The following is a 23731-nucleotide window of genomic DNA, read 5'->3' on the forward strand; positions in this document are numbered from 1 at the left end:
TATTGTGTCAATAATTTCACTATATGTATTATAAGTCATTCTGTATACTTAAAATAAGTTATATACCAGTTATATTTTAATTTAAAAATAAATATTTAAAAAAATTCAAGACAAGGCTTGTGAAACTCTTAATTCACTAATTTTAACCTACAACTCTTCTGTCATTTTATAGATCCAGAAAGAAGTAAATATACCTTTTTCTCTTTGTGATCTAGCAGACAGCTTTGCAAAAATTTCAATTTTCACTGTAATAAAAACGACGGTTCCTTACCACTCCTCCAACAACGATGATGCCCATAGACGTCCTGGATGTAAGAGAAGCTAGCCCTGTGATCAAGGTGACCATGAGTTCTTCCTGCGACGCGCTGTCTGGGGTTGCTGGGTTGGCAGGAGCAGTGGGGGTAGAAGCTAGAGATCTGGGGAGCTAAGAGCATTGGGAAAAAACATTATTACAAGTAAACAGTAACAAGTGAAATAAAACTTATAAAATTCTATTGCATTTATCTTTAAATCATAGTAATCAATGAAAAGAACACTCCAATTAAAGAGTTTATCATAAACATATGAAGAAAGTAAAAATGATCTGAAACTTATTTTCTATGACCTAGATACTGAAAAGAATAATGAATTTTCATAACATACAATTAATCTACCTATAAACAGTAGGCCTTCAACTCTCAAGACAAATCAAAACTATTTTTAAAAAAATTCTCACTGCCTAGCCTGTGGTGGCGCAATGGATAGCGCATCGACCTGGAATGCTGAGGTCACCAGTTGGAAACCCTTGTCTTGCCTGGTCAAGGCACACACAAGAAGCAATCAATAAACAACTAAATAGTGAAGCATCTATGAGTTGGAACTTCTCGTTTTCCCTGCCTCTTCTCTCTGTAAAATCAGTATTTAAAAATAAAAAAAAATTCTCACACCAGAAACACAATCTTTTAAAATAAAATTGGAGGCCCTGGCCGGTTGGCTCAGCGGTAGAGCGTCGGCCTGGTGTGCGGGGGACCCGGGTTCAATTCCTGGCCAGGGCATATAGGAGAAGCGCCCATTTGCTTCTCCACCCCCCCCTCCCTTCCTGTCTCTCTCTTCCCCTCCCGCAGCCAAGGCTCCATTGGAGCAAAGATGGCCCGGGCGCTGGGGATGGCTCCTTGGCCTCTGCCCCAGGCGCTAGAGTGGCTCTGGTCGCAGCAGAGCGACGCCCCGGAGGGGCAGAGCATCGCCCCCTGGTGGGCAGAGCATTGCCCCTGGTGGGCGTGCCGGGTGGATCCCGGTCGGGTGCATGCGGGAGTCTGTCTGACTGTCTCTCCCCGTTTCCGGCTTCAGAAAAATACAAAATAAATAAATAAATAAAATAAATTAAAAAAATAAAATAAAATTAGACATCAAAATTAAACCTTTTACACACTTAGAAATACATCATAACAAAATTAAAAGATAGGCCACATACTAGAAGAACATATTTGGAAACCATATATCTGACAAAGAACATGTATCTATAATACATAAAGAATTCCTACAAGTCAGTCAAAAGCCAAATAACCCAATTAAAAATTTGGGTAAATTATTTGAACAGACATTTTATAAAGCAAGATACATGAACTGCTAAAAGCACGTGACTAGATGTTCAAAATCATTAGTCATTAGGGAAGTACAAACTACAATGAGATACAACTTCACATGCACTAGGAATAAAAAAGACAGACAATAACAAGTCATGATGAGAATGCTGAGAAACAGAGAACCTTAACACATTGCTTATGTGAATGTAAAATGGAAAACATTTTGGCAATTCTTTAGAAAGCTAATCATGGATTTGCCTATGGTCCAGCAATTTGAATAGAGAAGTGAAAACAAACGTCCACATAAAAACAGAACATGAGTGTTCATAGCATCATTATTCATAATAGCCAAAAAGTACAATAACTAAAATGTGCATCAGCTGATACCTGGATAAATAAAATCTGTGCTATGTCTAATGGAATTTTATTCAACCATAAAAAGGCATGAAGTACTAGCACATGCTAGAACATTTGTGTACCACAATGATGAGTCCTAAAAGGCCAGATTTTTTTTTTTTTTTTTTTTTTGTATTTTTCTGAAGTTGGAAACGGGGAGGCAGACAGACTCCCGCATGTGCCCAACCGGGATCCACCCAGCATGCCCACCAGGGGGCGATGCTCTGCCCATCTGGGGCATTGCTCTGTTGCAACCAGAGCCATTCTAGCGCCTGAAGCAGAGGCCATGGCGCCATCCTCAGCACCCGGGCCAACTTTGCTCCAATGGAGTCTTGGCTGCGGGAGGGGAAGAGAGAGACAGAGAGGAAGGAGAGGGGGAGGGGTGGAGAAGCACATGGGCACTTCTCCTGTGTGCCCTGGCCGGGAATTGAACCCGGGACTCCTGCATGTCAGGCCAACGCTCTACCACTGAGCCAACTGGCCAGGGCCAAAAGACCAGATTTTTAAAGTTCCTCTTATAGGGAACCACCAGAAAGGGCAAACAGATAGGTATGGGAAGGTCACTAGCAGTGGGGCTGGAGGGGGAATGATGATTGACAACAAAGGGATACAAGGACATCTTTGGGGTGAAAGAAATGTTCTAAAACTACACTCTGATGATGATAAACTGTCATGACTCATAAATCAAAAATATATTAAATTGATAAATCCAAAAAAGTTTTTTAAACATTTATATTAATTCCAATTTATCTTAAGTCTGAAAACAAAAACTTTTAAGACGAGAAACTAAAATGGTTCCTGTTATGAATGAAGAATGACCTACAACAGTACAGAATGAAAACTCTGGACTTGGCTTTCCTTTATACATTGTATACCTAACTCAGAATAGCTCCATGTAACAGATATTAGCTCACAAATATGCACATTTCAGACAGCTAGTTCTAGTATAGAAATCACATAACCAAAATATAAAAGGAGAATCTCAACTGGTAGAATCAAAGATACAAACTGGTGTAGCTGTATAGTAATAAACATCTGATTAAAATTACCACTCTAATCAGTGAAAACAAAACTCTGCACCTGAAAGATAGGCTCGGATAATCCTAGAAGCACCCTCTGTGCATTTGTAGGGCCCAAGAAACGATGGACGAGGCAAGACCAGCCCAAGGAAAAACGAAACACAATATCCTCTTGAAAATCTGAACATAACTTGTGGCAATTTAGGTCATAGCTGAGATCAAATTTCTTGCAAGGAATCAGTGTATGCAGTTTATTCTGTACATCAGCTGGAAGTAATGGCTTCAAATTTTCTAGAAAGAACAAAATTATGACATTTATTTTAAAAAACGGTAGTAAATAATGTTTTTATCATTGTATAAAATACCTAAAGGAAAATAAATCCAATACCAATAAAATAAAATACTACACATGAACCTGTAGACATAAATATTACCAATAATTTCTTGCTGGGACTGAAGCATTGAAGTGTTGACTTCGCTGGTGCACCGATCGGCCAAATTTCTCCCCATACCATCTTCTATATGCTTATTCAGCTCCTGTTAAAACAGTCAATGTCCCCATTATCTCTTCTCTGGAACATAAGCAACTTTATAAACACTAAAAAATGTAGTAAGCGCTAAAATAATCTTATTCTAAGAGGATAACTTTTCTGTGTACTCTAAATACAAGGCAGTTTACCTTTATTAGAGGAGGGTACAGTATATGTTAACAGATCAATTGTGTACTGATTGCTACACATACTAAAACAGACAAACCTAAACCTACATAAGAGAGGAGGGAAGACAGACTCCTGCATGTGCCCCAGGGCCAATGCTCGAATAAACCAAGCTATCCTCAGCACCTGAGGCAGACACTCAGACCAACCTAGCTACTGGCTGTGGGAGGGGATGGGCGAGACAAGAGGGAGAGGGAGGGGAAGAGAAGCAGATGGTTGTGTCTCATGTGTGCCCTAATCAGGGATCGAACCCAGGATGTCCGCATGCCGGGCCAATGCTCTATCCACTAAGCCAACCAGCCAGGGCCCTAACTATAATTTCACTTACATTTTTATATATTTTCAATACACTTGGAGTAGGATGAAACTCAGAACAAAATTCATCAACCAAAACAGAGAGTCGACAAATTTCATCTGTCATTGCACATGAAACCTGAAAATATGAAAAACAAAATCAGAGTAAAAAAATGAAACAAGATTAACCATTTAAAAAGTAAAATTGAAAAATAAAACTTAAAATATTCCTTTAATGCAACACGAATAACATTTTTAGCATTATCAAAAATATTTTCATTCCCAGTATTTTAATCACAAAGTTACTTTACCTACCTTATTTGCCACCTCCTCTGTAACCTCCCTGATTTTCTTCTTAACATCGAGGGTTAAAAGATTCATCTGGTTTCGGATAAAGTCCAGTCTATCTATTTGGTCTTCCCTTTCTTCCATGGAATAAACCCTATTATATTATGAAGATTAATTAATATTCAGGGGACATTAAAGTCTCAAAGTAATTCAGGGCACTCAATTATGTACTGAACCATCTGTTCACATAATAGATGGAAAAAAAAACCCTCATATTTCAATATCAAAAAGCATTCAAATAATATTTCACTTATATTTTATAGACTGGATATAAATGACTTTGTTTCTCTGCCCATTTGTCACCTGAATCCCACCAAAGGATTAATAAGAATTCTAAGTCTCCAAACACTTCACAGATATGAACAGAACTCAATACTGACTTTACTCAATAAATAAGAGCCAGCAAATGGCATCCTGTAAGCCAAACCCAGTAATTGCTAGTTTTTGTTCAAGTTTTCTTAAAATACAGCTGTGTCTATTCATGTACCAATTGCCAAAATGCCTGGTTTTGCTCTAAAAGTGCAGAAGCAAGCGAGTAGTTATAAGAGACAGTGTGGAACACAAAGTCTAGAATATTTTCTATCTAGGCTTCATAGATAATTCGTTAACCTATGGATGATGTAGGAAAAAAAACAGACCTGAGATTCTTTTAAGATCATCTTTAACAAAGAATATCTAAGACACTATGATTATATAAACCATTCTCAAATCACATTTCCTTTGTGCCATGTTTACATCAATGTCCAATAGTTTTAAAAATTAATAAGGTCAATCCAAAGGACCAAATAATCACTTAGCTGACTGTAATAAAACACTGGAGCTGAAAGGGATGTAAATGGCTATACAATCTCATTACAGGAGGTCCTTGGGTTACAACAGTCTCGACCTATATTTCGAGTTTACAACGCTCACTCCCATAAAAACCTAAAAAAATTAAGATGTGTTTCTGTTTACGCCATTAGCGTCATATTTACATAGGACTATGTGGGCGAACTATATAGTTGGGTTGCACGCGGGGGAAGAATATGCAGTACAGTGGGCAGTACAGTACATTTATTTCCTTTTTCTGTGGCTTAGTTGTGTTTCTATGTTCTAGATTATGATTTTACAACTGTGTTAGGATAGGTAAGTGACTTAGGCTAAGGTGTGTTTTGACTTACACCAAAATTTAGGTTACATCACTGTTGCAGGAATGGAACTGTGTCGTAACCTGAGGATCTGCTGTATATAGAAATAGTGCACAGAACCTGAGATCAGAGTTCCAGGTCTCACCCTTTCATTTTACATGCTGGAAATTTTCTGATTTTCTAGATTATACATTCTTGCAAAAATGTCATAATTAGATAATAGATGAGAGGAATTTTTCCCAGCAGTATCAAAAACAATGAAAATTCCCAATTATACATCATCTTGGACTTAATCTTTACTGCTTTACATCTTTTTTAAATTGCATTAAGCTCACTAAAGGTCCAGTTGAGGCCTAACATCATATTTGTCGCATCTAGTAACATACTGATCGTTGTTTCAAGTGTATCTCAAGGTTGCGACAACTGCCCTTTTCTTTGACAGTGCTTTTTCATTTTTATAAAGTAAATGGAATAAAATAGTGCAGTAGAGTTTGACATACAGAGTAGCGCTTAGCAAACCGACTTTCTGGCTCACAGGTAATATCCTGTCTATCAGCTGATAAAAAACCACCACTGGCATAAAAGAGAGACTTGAAGGGATTAATGCATGAATAGATGACAGATGTGTCTTGGGTTGAATATAAAAAAGAGAGTCACCTATTTCACACTTCTTCAAGAAATTTAGCTTAAAGAAATATTTCTTCTACTACTTTACAGCTATTTTAAAACTACTAAACATTTTAAAACCATAACTTATACTCAAGAAATACTGAGATCCAGGTAATATAAATGATACATACAATAAATAAATAGTTTCAAATATTCATATAAAAACATCCAAGTAGACACTAGCAAACTGCACAAGGTTGATTTTAATAGGAAAAGCATTTACAGTGTAATAATTTTAAATCTAGTTTAAGGAATTCATAGATTAAAAAACTTACATTTTTATTTTGCAATAAATGCATTCATACCTTTTCTCTGCTGCTGCCACGTTTACTGAATCCATTATGTCTTGCACAGTATCTAGTATCTGTTTAGCTCTGATAGTGTGCTGTTCAAACTTTGTTTTCACTGCTGACTGCGAGATACACTCCTGCGAGGGGCCCAAGCCATAACACATTACTGTCATTCCATCCCAACAGTTTCAGGAATTTAAACACAAAACTTGCTGTTCATAACTTCAACCCAAAACAGAAATTAGAATAGAAAATAAATGCATGGTAAACACAATTTAAAATACAAAGGTTAAAAAAAAATAAAGATTCGAAAGTAAAAAGGGGGTTCAAACAGCAAGTTCAAATTTTTGTGTAATTTTACACAGTAATGTGCAATGGTTTTTGACTATAGACTTAAAATTAAAAAATAACAGGATACTATCTTCATTGTTTAGGAAGGTTTTTTGAATTACTAATTTTATTTGTACTGCCTTTAATCTAATTCTAGTTTAGATTTTTCTCATACTTGTAATAGCTTAATAAAGTTCTTACGTTGTGAATTAGAATTTTAGAGTGCTAAAAAAATGTTAAATGCTATATTCACATAAGGTTATTAAAAAGAACTTTTGCAGATTACAACTTAAACACTTTAAAATATATTCTTTAATAACAAACAACCTAAGTAATATTTTAAATTGTTTATAGAAAAACTATTTAAAGTTTTCAAAGATAACCCTGTTATCATTATTGGTCTACAGTGTGTGCATGCAGGTCCCAATGATGCCTTATCTCATTTGCTTCATCTTCAAGCTAACTCTAGTGCATAACCTGTTAATAGCTTTATAAATGTTTCATGACTAGTGTTTTGTTTTTAAAAAAACAGAATAAAATACATCAGAACATATCACATATAGTAAAGAATATTTATTTTGTGAAATTTAGTTTAAATTTTAATATAGGTGCTTACTACTTATTATTTAAAATATTTATGGTGATTTATCGTTCAATGTTTATAAAACCATTAAATTAAAATCAGCTTTTCATGTTCACTTCATAGAAAGTCAAACTCCGTACTGACATAACATTTGAAAACAACTACAAGTGTTTACAGAAAAATACTATCTGGTCTTTGAACAAACAAGAAATGTTCATCTGGGCCTGCCCAGGAGGTGGCGCAGTGGATTGAGCATCGGACTGGCATGCAGAGGACCCAGGCTCAAGACCCCGAGGTCGCCAGCTTGAGTGCGGGCTCATCTGGTTTGAGCAAAGCTCACCAGCTTGGACCAAGGTCGCTGGTTTGAGCAAGGGGGGTCACTCAGTCTGCTGTAGCCCCCAGGTCAAGACACATATGAGTAAGCAATCAATGAACAACTAAGGTGTCGCAATGAAGAACTGATGCTTCTCATCTCTCTTCCTTCCTATCTGTCTGTTCCTATCTATCCCTCTCTCTGACTCTGTCTCTGTAAAAAAATAATAAAATAAAATCAATCAATAATATTTTAAAAAATGTTCATCTGGGTCACAGCATCAATAATTACAATAGAGGCCATGGCTGGTTGGCTCAGCGGTAGAGCGTCAGCCTGGCGTGCAGGGGACCCGGGTTCGATTCCCGGCCAGGGCAAATAGGAGAAGCGCCCATTTGCTTCTCCACCCCCCTCCTTCCTGTCTCTCTCTTCCCCTCCCGCAGCCAAGGCTCCATTGGAGCAAAGATGGCCTGGGTGCTGGGGATGGCTCCTTGGCCTCTGCCCCAGGCGCTAGAGTGGCTCTGGTCGTGGCAGAGGGACGCCCTGGAGGGGCAGAGCATCGCCCCCTGGTGGGCAGAGCTTCGCCCCTGGTGGGCGTGCCGGGTGGATCCCTGTCGGGCGCATGCGGGAGTCTGTCTGTCTCTCCCCGTTTCCAGCTTCAGAAAAATACAAAAAAAAAAAATAATAATAATAATAATTACAATAGATGTTTTGTAGGAAGCCAGGTTTATTTTCTACAATGAATTTTTTAAACTTAAGGATATACTAAGACACCAATATTTCTTTGAATTCATTTGTTTGAACATCTTTATACATATATACTAGTACAAAATTGTGGTCATTACTTTCTAAAGTTATTACTATGCTTCATTAAAATAGTTTTCAGGCTTTAAACAGTATTTATTTAATACTCGTCTTAGATACAGGGTAGGGAAAAAGTAGATTTATAGTTATAACTATGTAAAACAGTGCATTCTTGTATTATTATTTGTTAATTTTTAAATTTCCTGTATGAACAATGTAAACCTACTTTTGCCCGAACCTGTATATTACCTTGAAATCAGTATGTTACACATTCAGTCAATATGCTACTTATAACCTATGCTTACCCTCAAGTCTCTAAAATGGTTATCTGTTCACTTCACTAAGATAGAAAGACTTAAAATCTTTTGCCATTTTAGCTGCCCTTTTCAGTATTTCAGGTATAGAACACAAAACAAAAATCATTTCTTCAGCTGTAAGCACATGAGGGTAATTCATTTAGTTAACAGTTTATAAAGCTTTAACTCAGAAACCATTACTTTCTCCCACTGCATAGCCTCACTTCTGCTGATGGCTAAGCTCACTTATATACCTCACTCCATATTCCTAATCCTGAAGAAACTGGTGAGAGCAAGTTACAGCATTCCTGTGCAGTACAACAGGCCAAAGCAAAATCTACCAATAACTACACATTTAAAGGGTAAATTGTTTATTTTTTAGAAATCAAAACTTAGGTGTCTGTTTTGGGTTTTTTTGCTTCAAATAACTGTGTCTCGTCTGACCAGTGATGGCACAGAGGACAGTGTCGACCTGGGATGCTGATGTTCCAGGTTCGAAAGCCTGAGGTCCCCAACTAAAATGTGGGCTCATCTAGCTTGAGCACAGGCTGACCAGCTTGAGTGCAGAGTTGACAGCTTGAATGTGGAATCAAAGACTTGATCCTATGTTTGCTCGCTTGAGCCCAATGACCACTGGCTTCAGCAAGGGGTCAATGGCTCAGCTAGAGCTCCCCAATCAACACATATGAGAAACAATCAATGAACAATTAAAGTGCCACACCTATGAGTATGAGTTGATGCTCTCATCTCCCTTCCTGTCTGTCTGTCTCTTCCTCTCTCACTAAAACAAACAAAACAAAACAAAACAAAAAACTGTCTCATAAATTGTCTCAATTTAACCTCCACAAAAACTATAATAAAAGCATTAAAATATTTTTAAAAGGAAAAACGGTAAAAAGAAATTCTATGTTCCTCGATGAAGCAGATCTAGATATCAGCAATGAAGACTTCAATTTGTAGGTAACAGCACAGTATTAGAGCTAGACTAAAAGAAAAGAGAAGATCTCCAAAGGTTATTAGGCAATATAAAAGTTACTCCTTGATTAAAAAAATATATAATGAATAAATATAAAGAAAAAAATAGGCAGTCTTCTTCTAATTAAAAAGTACCCCACAAAGGTGTTCCCATTGATCAGAAAAGTATCAAGAGTCAACCTACAAAAGAAATACTATTTTAATGAATTCTCAGAATCCTTAATAGACTAATATGCTTTTAAATCTCCATGGGAATATAGTTATAAATACTACATCAAACCAATTTAAATTCTATATTGTCAAGCATCCTTTGGGCTGTTTTAGAACTTATTAAGATTTAGGACCAAAACAATAATCATATCTCAATTAAGATAGTTTTCTGATTTTTCTAATAATATTTAAAGAAGTCAGCTGGTAAGTAATCACACATAGTTACACAAGTAAATGTTAATATTTATGTGTCATTAAAACAAAAACTGAACTTGTCAAGGACACCTTGATAACAGACCCCAAACACTCAATAACATACTATTCACCACTTTCAACTTACTATTTTGAAATAAGAAAGTGCAAGAAAGAACAATATACCTTTCAAGTAAATGCACCAAATGTTAACATTTGGCCTCATTTGTTTTCCTCTCCTCCTCTGGCTCTCCATACAAATATATACAATTCTGTCTACACATATAGATAGATATACATATTTTTTTCCATATATGTGTGTGTGTGTGTGTATTCCTTCTTTGTGTGTGCATATAAAAGGTCTACCAGAAAGTTCCATCAGTTTCTATCACAAGGTTTGACAAGTAAGCACATGTTTATTTGGTGCATGTGTGCCTCTCTATTTTTATCACTTAATGTATACATACTGACGTAGCAAATTAACTAAAACAAAGTTGGTTCACGTTAGTCTTATGTGTGAAGTGATAGTGTACCCATGGCTATTGATAAAGTTCATTTACGCCACTCTAATTTTTATGAATTTCAATAAAGAAGAAATGCTACAGAAGCATGTCTGTCGCATCCACCATATTCCCCGGACTTGGCACCCTCCAACTATCACTTGTTTTTGTCCTTACAAAATTTTTTGAAGGGCAAAAAATTCAAAAATGAAGATATCAAACAAGCACTGGTTCAATTTTTCGCATCAAAAGATAAAACATTTTTCAAAAATGGGATATACAAATTGCCCTCACGCTGGCAAGAAATCATTAATAATAATGGCAATTATATTATTTAATAAAGTTTATTGACGGTAAGAAAAATTTGTATTTTGTTTTATTCCAAAAACGGACAGAACTTTCCGGTAGACCTTATACATTCCTGTTGTATGTGTATGTACACACACACATATTCCTGCTGAACAATTGGGCAGCACTGCAGCCACCACTACCTTATTACTAAATATATTAACATGTGTCTCCTACAGACCCATTAAACAATTCTTGTATTCAGAATATTTATCACTGCGACAATACTATTAACCTAACACAGAGTCCATTCTCAAATTTTATCAATTGTCCCAGGAATGTATTTTTACAAAAAATTCACTGAAATTTTACAGACGAGTTATTTTATATCTTTTTTCCATTACACAATCAAAATTATTAAAAAGTTAATGGTCAAATATTGAGTAAAGAGATTTAGATTTCTCAATAGCCTTTAGAAAATACACTTGTCCAAATATAGGTTGAAAACAAAAAACATAATAGAATTAATGTTGATTTTCTTGATTGATTTTACTTGATTAAATTTCCAAGCCTTGTTCAACTTAGTACTCAGTTTGTTTATTAATATTTAGCTCTTTTAAAACCAAATGAAGCTCAAAGAAATCCATAGCATAGATCAGACTGTTGCATAAAAATGATATATTTGGCATAATTTTTCTTTTAACAAAAATCTTAAGACTATAAAAGACAGGGGAATTCTAAAAAGAGAAGACAAAATGTGTATAAAGGCCATATTCTGTGATCACAATGCAAAGAAACCAAGAAATTACGGTAATAAACAAAAGTTGGATAAAAAGAATCAAAACATCTGAATTTTAACTCCTGTATTAAATAAGATATTCTAAAAACTATACTTACAAATACATAAACAATGAAGACTAAACTGGGTACTAAAACCCATAGAATATGTCTAATGCTACATTCACAGACAAATTCATAGCCCTAAATTCTTAAACAACAAAAAGCAGAGCACACTTTCCACCAAACACTGAAGACTTGAGACTATATTTTCCCAGCTGGAGCTGAAACACCAAAGACATCTCTGGGAACAGACCAGCACAGAATGGCATGGACTATCATAGAGCTGCCCAGCTCAAGAGTGTCCTGGCTTCAAGGCCACCTGGCCTTAGGCAGCCTCAGAACTGTGCTATTTTCACTGCCACACTGTGGTATCATTGAGCTGTTCCACAGCAGTGCTGTTTTTAGTCATGCTATGTTACCTCTGAGCTGTCTGCACTCAAGTTTCCTCCTTAAAAAAGGAAAAAAAAGGCCCTGGTCGTTTGGCTTAGTGGTAGAGCATCGGCCTGGCATGCGGGAGTCCTAGGTTCGATTCCTGGCCGGGGCACACAGGAGAAGTGCCCATCTGCTTCTCCACCCCTCCCCCTCTCCTTCCTCTCTGTCTCTCTCTTCCCCTCCCGCAGCCAAGGCTCCATTGGAGCAAAGTTGGCCCGGGTACTGGGGTCAGCTCCGTGGCCTCTGCCTCAGGTGCTAGAATGGCTCTGGTTGCAACAGAACAACACCCCAGATGGGCATAGCATCGCCCCCTGGTGGGCATGCCGGGTGGATCCGGGTCGGGTGCATGCAGGAGTCTGACTGCCTCCCCGTTTCCAACTTCAGAAAAATACAAAAAAAAAAAAAAAAAAATAGAGCAAAAAACGGCATTTAAAATGCTTTGGACACCCTGACAAAATTTCTGGCCCATCTAATTATTTCTTTAGATAAACTCAAACACTTTCTGGTTCTCATTTTAGATCTACAATAGTTTCAACTAAACAAAAGTTTCAAATTCTAAATCCTGACAGTCTCCATGAGTTTATTTAAAAGCTCTTGCTCATAAGCAGTTTTTTCCCATATATTATATAATTTTTAGATTTCCAAACCAACTTTTACAATAAAAAAGTAAACTGTCAATTTTCTCCTACAAACATTAAAATAATAGTTTCTAAATGTGCCCGATTATTGCACTCAGCTGGAAAGCTCTGAATATATATATATATTCCGAGGTCCATCCTAGCCCCACCGGATCTGTCTGTGGACTAGGGAAAGAATCTGTGGGTCTCTAAAGTACCTCATGTGATTCTCAAGATCAGCCAGGTTTGGGAACTAGTGCTCTATATCGTATCTTTCATTCTTCTCATTCCTACCTTTTCAAGGAGCTATTTTAGGAAAGCAAAACTGTATCAGGAACCAGTATGAAATAAGTATAAATGTATAACAGAAGAGTTATAATTTGGTAGGACGGAAAGGGAAAGCAAAGAAAGGGATGGGAAAAAGGAAAGGAAGAAAAGGTCAATATAGAAGGAAAGACAACAGAAACAGAATAGGTCCTTTTGCCAATATTTTCCCCATGGATAAGAAAACTGATGAAGAGGAGGAGAGCATTAAATCTTTTGTGAAAGCAAAGGGGAAAGAAAATAAACAGACAACAATGGTCTTTCAGAAACTGAGACTTCATGACCTATAGCCTAGCTTGAGGAGACATCTGTTGATATCCCAGGGGTCCCTGAACAATTAGAGAGATCTTACCAAGACAGCAGGTAGCGAGTTTTCTTTCTTAAACACTTTTTTTTTCTCTACCTGCTTCTTCATCTTTCTGCCTCTCACCAAATTAAAGATGGAGGATAGTGAGCGAATATTTAATTCTTCCTAGTATATTCAACATCCATTTAGATTCAGACAGTCACTGCTTATAAGGAAGAATAACAGGTGAAAGTTTTTTCAGTTCTGAAGTCTGTGTTCCTTCACGAGTGAGGACATGCAATCTAAGCAGAGCTAGAGTAAACAGGGCTACATAAGAGTTTAGATATCTTTAAACACCTATGTCTTTTAACACATAAAGAACTTTTCATTCAAATGCAGGATAAGTTTTAATGTCTCTGAATATAACACCTACCCCAAGACTTAAAGTAGTATCCTCTCTCCTCAATGCTGCATACACATTAGCTATTCATATGCCTCAGTAATTCCTGCTAGATTCCTAAAGTACAGGATATCTTAATTATTTTTCTATTCATTCATGTGTTCAGGACATTTGGCATAAAATGTGGAGAATTAACAGGCGACAACACAGCTTAGAAATGTAATAAACTTTTATCAAATGACATCCACTATGTTCTGTATCTTTCTATAAATATTAGGTACAGAAGAAAAAATGATGATCTCCACTTTGTTCAATTATCCATTCCAACAGCAACTGGATTTGCTGAGTCTTGCTCCAAATTACTCAACACAGAGAACTTTCTTCAATGCACAACACAAGAAAAATTAGAAAGTAGCTTCTCAATTATATGTAAATACATAAAGAAAAAGAAGAAAGAAATTAGAAAATTCAATTCTCAGTTCTTAAGGATCATCCATTTTGTAGAAACTTCCCTTCTTCAAACTTTCCTTGTTTCACTTGCTGTGTAACTCTTCTAAATAACAATAAGGTTACTCACAAAGATAAATTGTAAAAATAGGTTATCATCGATCTTCATCCAATGCTAGGTTTTTATATTAGTCAATACATTCACAGATTTCCTACCTCAAAGATTTGTTCAAAATTCTGAAACTCCTGTAATCTTGCTTGAAATCCTTCAGCAAGTGCCCCACCTGTAACAGTTAGGTGAAGATTTTAAAACCTAGCATTTACAGTAAGGCAGTATTTCTGGTATGCCTTTTTTATAAATCTCTACTTGTATTTCAAAAGGAAATCTATAATGAATACATACCACCTTCTGGCATCCCCTGTGCTTTGTGCATTCTAGCACTGAGAACTTCCTTTGCAGAAACAAAGAAAATACGATTCTGGGCCTCTAAAGGATCCACGACTTTGAGTTCCTCCACCAGAAAATGCAGACATCTCTGTGTGTGCTGTCTGCGCACCTAGGCAAAGCAGGGTATTAAAAGAATTAGTAATTAAACAAATATAATTATAACTGAGAGCTACAGACCTCAATTCCATTTAAAGTGTTATCATAGTAATAGTTCCCATATGCTTAACAAATCCTAATTATAATTCTAATAAATAAAATTTGATACTTGCTGATGGGAAATCTGTCTCTTAATGATTCTCCCTTTGAACATTTAATTTAAAATTCTCATGGACCATCAAATACTACACAGCCATTAAAAACATACTGCAGACAAACAGTAGTACTTATTGGCATGGGAAGATGTTCCTAATACTGTGTTAAGGATGTACATGATTATACAAAAACAAAGAAATGAAGTATGTGTGTATGTATATATATTTATGTAAATTAATAGGTGGCATACAGGCTAACACCTACAAAAATTGGTAGCTTTTCTCCCCCTTCCTTATGCTTTTATTATTAGTCAGATTCTCCCCAATGAAGCTACTAGTAACTATGAAACAGTAAGTAAATGTTACAATAAATTAGCTACAGTGAAGCTATTTTTATTTTGAAGTCAGGACATAAACAGTGTATTTTTTTTTTAATTTTTTTTCCCCAAAGTTAGAAGTGGGGGGGGGGGCAGTCAGACAGACTCCTGCATATGCACCTGACTGGGATCCACCTGGCATGCCCAGCAGGGGGTGATACTCTGCCCATCTGGGGCATTGCTCTGTTTCCACTAGAGCCATTCTAGCGCCTGAGGCAGAGGCCATGGAGCCATCCTCAGTGCCCAGGCTAACTTTGCTCCAATGGAGCCTTGGCTGGGCGGGGAGAAGAGAGAGACAGAGAGGAAGGAGAGGGGGAGGGGTGGAGAAGCAGATGGGCGCTTCTCCTGTGTGCCCTGACCAGGAATTGAACCCAGGACTTCCACACACCGGGCCAATGCTCTACCACTGAACCAACCAGCCAGGGTTGTGTATTTCTCTTCTTAATAACATTGGAAATTAAAGTTGGGGAGAATGTATTAGCTAGGAATTACAGTTGCAATGTTAGGTTTAAGATTAGCACTTGGGTATTAAAATTAGATCTAAGGGTTAGAATTAGTTAGGGTTTGGTACTGGCCTTTAGCATTATAGCTATGGTAAGAAATCTCTATTTTAATATTTAATAAAATTAAGCTACCCAAGAATGGGGAAAAACCATTTGTGGATGATATGTACTAATTCTCTGATGATTAAATGAGACCCCAATTTGAAAGAGTATGATTATAATACAAGAGTTAATAATACCAGGATATATATTAAGCAAAATTTTAATTTTGGGTGTGAGAGGAACAATCAAAGCAAATAATCTGACATGTAAACCATGATGGAATAGTGTAAATTTTAATTTTTTTATGTTACGTATGTTTTTAAATAATAAACATAATCTATTCAAATAAAAAGTGTCAAGCCAATTAAATAAACATTATATATCAATATATATACCAAATGCCAAATACTCTATTCTTTAAAAAAGAAGTTTCTAAAACCACCGACGTGACTAAAATACCAAGTTACGTGAGGATATAAATCACCTGAAACTCTTAATCAGCTGCTGGAAGTATAAAATGGTATAAGGCTTTTTGAGAACTCTTGAGCTGTGTTTACAAAAACAGCATATTCTTAATCTGTAATCCAACAACTCTACTCCTATATATTTATTCACGGGTTACTGATCTCTGCATGACTGACATTTTGAGTCAGGTAAATCATGGTTGGGGGGTTGTTCTGTAATTTAGGATGTTCATCATTATCTCTAGACTCTACCCACTAAATGCCAGTAGCCCCCCCCCCCCCCCGGTCGTGACAACAAAAATGTCTTCAGACATGACCAAATACTCCCCAGGGTCAAAACTGCCCAACCCCCTCACATTGAGAATCACTGATGTATATATCGGAAAGAAATATGTACCTATGAGTTACAAAAAGACATATAAAAGAATACTCACAGGACCATTATTGATAATAACTAAATACAGAATGAATAAATCAATTGTAGTTAGTCATAGCATAAAATACTATATAGGAGAGAATGCTCTTCTATTATGCACAACAGAATGACTGTATATCATAAACAATGTTAAACAAAAGACACCTGACATAAGAAAGTAGATATGGCCTGACCAGGCAGTGGCACAGTGGATAGAGCGTCAGACTGGGATGCAGAGGACCCAGGTTCAAGACCCCAAGGTTGCCAGCTTGGCTTGAGCACGGGGTCACCAGCTTGAGCATGGAGTCTCTGGCTTGAGTGCGGGATCATAGACATGACCCCATGGTTGCTGGCTTGGGCCCAAGGTCACTCACTGGCTTGAGCAAGGGGGTCATTCACTCTGCTGTAGCCCCCCCGGTCAAGGCACGTATGAGGAAGCAACCTATGAACAACTAAGGAGCCACAATGAAGAACTGATGCTTCTCATCTCTCTCCCTTCCTGTTTGTCTGTCCCTCTCTGTCTCTGACACACACACACACAAAAGTAGATATGATATTCTATTTTATAAAGCTGAACAACTGGAAAAATTAGTCTAAGGTATTAAAAGTTAAAAGTGGGACTTGGCCAGTTGGCTCAGCGGTAGAGCATCATCGGCCCAGAGTGTGGAAGTCCCAGGTTTGATTCCTAGTCAGGGCACACAGGAGAAGTGACCATCTGCTTCTCCACCATGCCCTCTTCTCTATCTTCTTCTCCCACAGCATGGCTCGAATGGTTCGAGGTAGGTGGCCCTAGGTGCTGCAGATGGCTCCATGGCCTCACCTCAGGGGCTAAAATAGCTCGGTTGCCAAGCAATGAATCAGTGGCCCCAGATGGGCGGAGCATTGGCCAATAGGGGGCTTGCTGGGTGGATCTGGGTCAGGGTACATGTGGCAGTCTGTCTTTCTGCTTCTCTGCCTCTCACTTAATAAAAAGAAAAAAAGTTAAAAGTGATTTTATCATTGGGAGGAAGAACAGAGGATGAAAGAGAGGGACCTGGGGTGCTGGGAATGTTCTGCTTCTTGATCTGGATCCTGACAAAGTTGTGCTTAGTTTATAAAATTTGAGCTGGATACTTATGACTTATACACTTTCCTATTTGTTATACTTCAATATAAAAATCAAAAGAAAACAATAAAAAAAGAAGTTTCAATATCTAAAATGATTGAATATTACTTTTATAACAGTGTTTTTCAACCACAGGTCCTTGGACCGGTCCACCAGAAATTTCATGCCAATATGCAAAAGAGTTAGCCTCCCTCATGCTATATGAAAATTATAGACCCAATGATCTTAGTCAAATTCATTTATGCTCAACACAGGGTGATTTCTGCCTTAGTGTTCTCCAAAACGGTTCTATTTTCACCGGTCCCTGAGTGTAAAACAGTTGGAAACCACTGTTTTATAATAATTTTCCTTCAAAAAAGTTTAATACCCATCTATATCAAATACTGACTTCAGATTTTCTATTATATATTTTTTTCAAGTGAGAGCATAGCTGCTTATGGTGTGCTATACTATAGGTATACAGTTTTTTCAGATAATAAAGTATATGACTATATCTCAAATATTAAGGGGAAAGAAAAACTTACATCTTCCATATATTCTGGCTCTGATGCAGAGGCGTCCCAACGATTATTCAGAATGAAAATATTAGGCTTGGAAAGTCGCTCATTTACCTTGTGAAAAAACTGTTTTTCCTAGAAAACATCAAATGGCCAACAGTATGTTCATTTTAAAAAGTTATTTTTATATTTCTATTTATAATTGAAGCTTTCTTTTAATCTAAAGTTTGGAACCACTTATACAAGAGTAATTAACACCCACTGATAAAGGATCCCAAAGCACTATAAGCATTAAAGTTTTCAAAGATGAGAAAATAAAATATAGAAAAGGGAAAAGTGAAGATTTTCCTGCTCCTGCTATGAGCCTTTACTGAAATTCAATTTAGCAAATATTTTACATGTTTCTACGTTATGCAGGATATAAAACATATTGCTAGATATGACAGTCCTAATTTTCAAAAAGCAATCTCAAATCTTTTTTTAAGATTTAGACTAAGGAAATTAGAAACACAGTAAGACCCGTGTACAACACAACATAATAATAGAGAGAGGTATGCACCAAAAATAAATGCTGGGATTATTCAAAGAAAGGAGGCACCACATCTAGTTGAAACTGTGTAAAGCTCCGTAGGGAAGGAAGTAGTATGAAGACAGGCTGGAAAACACTGAGAGCAGGGCTTTTTGAAAAAATGAAAAGTTGAAAGGGAGGAAGAATTCTGGGCAAAGAACAGCATAGACAAAGGCACCAAAGTCAGAATGTGTATCAAAGCCTTGTTTACCCAACACTCCTTTAATAGTTATTCCAACAGATTTTAAACATCGATCCACTCTTTATCCATCAGGTTGTGAACAACCGTCAGTGCTGTCGCAGCAGCCTGCTCTACGCGATACAGACAGGGCACTGGCCATACACACAGTAACACTGGGACAAAACAGAGGTCTTGCTGTGAACACCTTGGTTGTTAAAATAGTGTTTGGCCATTTGTATGCTTTTGAAGAATAACGATTTTTAAAAATTGTAGTATGGTTTTAGATATTAGATTATGTAAAAATCTGGAAAGTTTATTTGGGATGAATAATAGAAATGTAAGATAAATAATCTGTGTCTGGTAGCAGTTCAGAGTATACACAAGTTAAGCTAGGACAGGTTTAACAAAAATCAAAATAGAAAACCCTTGCCTTCCAGACAGTGTTGGGGGAGGGGAAGGGGGAAGGTGGTAGTGTTATTTATACTCTATTCAAGAGACTTAAGTCAGTATCCTAATGATCCTGGAGCCCATTGCTTCTGAAACTAGCAAATAACCACAGTGAATGTCAATCACATACATGTATCTCGCCTTAAACTCAAAGATTCAGTAGAAGCTAGTGCCAACAAATCCTAGACTGCGACTCAAACCCTGGAAACAGTCAACACCAGAATCTGCCCCTCCAGTCCCATGGAAACACCAACCCCTTCATTCACCCTTGAGGCAGAAGTTCTTTCTAATCCAATATTTGGATTTCCTTCAATTCACAGATTTAAAATAGACATCATTTTAATTTTCTACCACTCAAACTTAACAATATGATTAAATCCTACCGTGTTCATTAACGTTGATTCAGAGTTGGCAACCAAAACGAAGACATCAGCATCTAAGCAAAACTTATCAATCCAGCTATCCAGCTCTGTAGTGACATCTGTACCTGGACTAATAGAAATAAAAATTACATAACATCTCTTAAAAACAAAATTTGGATTGTAGAAAGACAATTTTTAAAGCTTTTATCTGTAGTTTATTCTTTACTTATTTATTACTATTATTATTCTTTTTGAGAGAAGCAGGAACATCAAACTCTTCCTGTATGTGCCCTGACTGGGGAGTCCACTGGCAACCTCTGTACTCTAGGATGACTCCCCAGCCAACGGAGCTATCTGGCCAGGGTGTAAGAAGCTTAAAGGACAGACTTTCTACCAGTCATCAGTGTGAAGCCTAAGAGATTTACATTACTTTCTCAGCTATAAGAAAGCAGTTGTGGCAAGGTGAGAGCCTATACTTTATATAATTCTACATATTTCTTTGCTGTGTAGGAACTCCCAGAGCCTATCCAATTGACAACAAATACTAAAGACAAATAACCTCATGGGTTTTAAAAAACAAGCAACATAATTCATAGTTTAATCTCCTAAATTTTTAAGCTTTGGAAAGCTAAAAAGCATTAAAAAAACAAACCAGGCTAATGCATAATCACAATTAAAGGTGCTAGCAGCTATGTCCAGTACAGCTCAGAAAAGATTAAGTGCTTATAAGAGTAAGTAACGAAAAATAAAACCACCTCGGCTAGACATAAATCTAATACACAATCTATATTATATATATATTATAGTGCATCTTTCTATCAAGTTGACTTGATGTGTTCTGAGACAAGTTGGCAAGCTGACAGGTTAGAGTCATGGTGCACTCTGGCCGTGAAATAAAGCAAAGTTAATTAGCTAATATTACTATACATATTTTTAGTTCATAGGTATCTTCTCTTTTATTTGAGCTATTTCTGTTGATTATTTGAATCACTATTCTAATTAAAAGAAATGCTGATCATCAAAAAACAAATGGGTCATAGAATACTGAAATTTTAACAGAAGAAAACAAAAGAACACATCAAAATTTTAAGAAATGATTTAACTTTTTTGGGTTGATGACATTGCATGATCATTTTATTAAGCACTGGTGTAGTAGAGTAATTTTAAACACAAATTCAAATTAATGAAAAGAGTTAGAAAAGAATTCTAAGAATACTTGATATTTTTTTTAGCATGCACAAGAAAGAGAGAAAGAGACAAACAGGAAGAGAGAGAGATGAGAACCATCAACTCATAGTTGCGTCACTTCAGTTGTTCACTGATTGCTTCTCATACGTGTCTTGACGGGGGACTCCAGCCAAGCCAGCAACAACAAACTCAAGCCAGCAACCTTGGGCTTCAAGCCAGTGACCTTTAGGCTTAAGCCAGCGACCATGGAATCATGCTGATGATCTCACGCTCAAGCTGGTGAGCCTGTTTTCAAGCTGCTGACCTTGGGGTTTCAAATCTAGGACTTCAGTGCCGACGATGCTCTTTCCACTGCACCATCACTGGTCAGGCTCAATTAATTCTCAAACAATGAAAAGCTATATAATTGTCCGGCAAAGTTATTTTAGGAAATTTGGTCTGAAGAATAAATTCATTACTAGTTTTAAAATTACCTATTTAGAATTTTCTATCTCGGTATTTAGAATTAAACAATCTAAGGCCCTGGCACTTACACAAACTATAAAGTCAGTCTAGAGAAACAAATAATACAAAATTGGCCATCCTTAAAATTTCTTGTAACATAATTAGACTGACAAATTGGCACTTTTATGATATCATTAAAATAAAAATCAATACCTTATCTGTTCCTTAACAATCTAAAAAACAAGAACAAAGCAGCAATTGAACATTTAACATTTTACTGTACAACAGGCTAAAGCAAGCATTATTCTATTAAATACACATTTACAAACAGAAAATGCCAATTCGTATGTAATTTTACCTGTCTACTAAAACCAAGTCATCTCTCAGGAGGGCACACTTTGCCTTTGGCCAAAACACATGTACAAGAGAGCCAGTTTTCAAGTCTTTGTCCATATGCAGGGCATGCGCCAGCTGATTAACTGTCTAAAGACAGAAGGAAAGAACAAAACACTTACTTGTACTAGGTTGCAATAAAAATTAAAAATCCTATGATTCGGTACATTTTTGCAAACATGCACAAAAAGCAGAACTTTCAATAATTTGAAATAAAACTATCTGAACAATCTTGAGAAACCCGAGTTTTAAGAGTAACAAAGAGAAAAGAAAACACCAAAACCTGATACCCTTAAAACAGTTTATTCATACCATTCTCCAAAAATAATCAGGTCTGTAAACATTCTAAATACCCTCAAAAGTAGAGCTTTGACAATGGATTCCTGTGCTGCCCTTGAAATTGATATTGCATGTAGAAAAAGAAATTTATAATATATCAAGGGGGAAAAATCAGGAAATAGCACATGACATAAAGCCATTCTGTTTAAAAAATACAAAGAAACACAAATTTAACTCTATACTAAAGGGCTTCTGTTGGTTTTGAGAAGTGTGTGTTTTATTTGGAGTTTTTCTTTTTGTGTATTTGTACTTTCTGCATCTTCTAAAATGAATGTGTACTGTTTAGTAATAATAAGAAAGAAAAGTCACCCCCCTTGGGTCGCAACACACAACTTAGCTCAGTCTAGTTCAAGATGACGGCAAACTTTAGGGTTGGTGCTGGAAAGAAGCCTTTCAAGTAGACAAAGTGTACTTGAACATGCAATGGTTGATGTTTGCAAAATAGAGGGGTTTTGCTTGCTTTGTCCCTTTCATGGTAAAAGCAGAGGTCAGCTTTGAGGTGCCAAACATCTGTAAGTCCACTCCACAAAGAATTTCCATAGAATTCAACTCCATTATTTAAGTTTTCTACCAACCAGCCCCAGCCTGCTGCTTAACTAGACTAGCTTTTTTAAACCTATCTTAAAACAACTTTGCTAACTGTGCTTTAATTTATAAGGTTACTTTAAAATCCCATTATCTTGACTGCTGTAAAGATTATTTCTTACAAAGTATCCTTTTAAAAACTTGGTTTTATATGCTTACAAATTTTTCTATAATAGAGCACTTTAATGATTAAAGTCGGCCCTTTTGACAGAAAACAGATCAATGGGCCCCTGGAAAGGGGCGGTATGGCTGCAGAGGGAGTTGGGGGAGTTTTGAGGAACTGTCTGACAACTTGACTATGCTGGTTATTGTGCAGTACTCAAATATGAGATGAGTTGTACAGAATATAAATTATGCTTCAATAAACATGACTCTAAAAACTTAAAAAAAAAACCACATCATTAATCAATGAAGGGAATTAGCACAGATACTTCTATGGTTCACTTGTGATCTATATCATGTTTTAAAGGGAAACATCTATTTTCAAATGGGCAGCTTCCTGATCAGAGCTGAAGTGAATTTCCATTGTATGTTAAATATGTAGGTTTTTTTCTAATTGCTTTCATAAACTTGAATTATAAATTTGTACTAAAATCTTGATGCCTCACCTATAAATTAAGATAAAAGCATCTATTTACAGAACTGTGGTGAGTTTGAGTTATTACAAGTACTTAGAACAGTTCCTGGTATATGTGTGCAATAACATATTAGTTATTACTGCTGCATTTTTTTTTACTAAGTGAACTACTCAAGCAAGAACACAAGACTCAAAGTCTATTTATACCTTAATGCAGGCCAGTACTTGAGGTAAACAAATTTAAATTTTGGAGTAGGGGAGAGGAGTCAAAGCACATGAAGGAAGAGGAC

At 36.6% G+C, this 23731-nt stretch overlaps 1 protein-coding gene and 1 non-coding gene across 5 annotated transcripts in view; both read right to left on the reverse strand.

The window, feature by feature from the left end:
- MFN1 (mitofusin 1) overlaps nt 1-23731 on the reverse strand; it is a 36035-nt gene that overhangs the window by 7573 nt on the left and 4731 nt on the right. For all 4 annotated transcript variants that reach the window (XM_066241397.1, XM_066241395.1, XM_066241396.1 and 1 more), the window contains exons 5-15: nt 21906-22030; nt 19937-20045; nt 18385-18492; nt 14659-14812; nt 14472-14539; nt 6437-6558; nt 4303-4429; nt 4022-4126; nt 3412-3514; nt 3039-3268; nt 272-424 (exon numbers count right to left, since the gene is read on the reverse strand). In XM_066241397.1, coding sequence (XP_066097494.1) covers nt 272-424; nt 3039-3268; nt 3412-3514; nt 4022-4126; nt 4303-4429; nt 6437-6558; nt 14472-14539; nt 14659-14812; nt 18385-18492; nt 19937-20045; nt 21906-22030 — 1404 coding nt within the window. The remainder of the gene's footprint in view (nt 1-271; nt 425-3038; nt 3269-3411; nt 3515-4021; nt 4127-4302; nt 4430-6436; nt 6559-14471; nt 14540-14658; nt 14813-18384; nt 18493-19936; nt 20046-21905; nt 22031-23731) is intronic.
- On the reverse strand, nt 2371-2446 carry TRNAV-GAC (transfer RNA valine (anticodon GAC)). The gene has a single exon. It is a non-coding gene; the product is annotated as a tRNA-Val (tRNA).

Source organism: Saccopteryx bilineata, chromosome 8 (genome assembly GCF_036850765.1).
Source record: "Saccopteryx bilineata isolate mSacBil1 chromosome 8, mSacBil1_pri_phased_curated, whole genome shotgun sequence".
Taxonomy (NCBI): Eukaryota; Metazoa; Chordata; class Mammalia; order Chiroptera; family Emballonuridae; genus Saccopteryx; species Saccopteryx bilineata.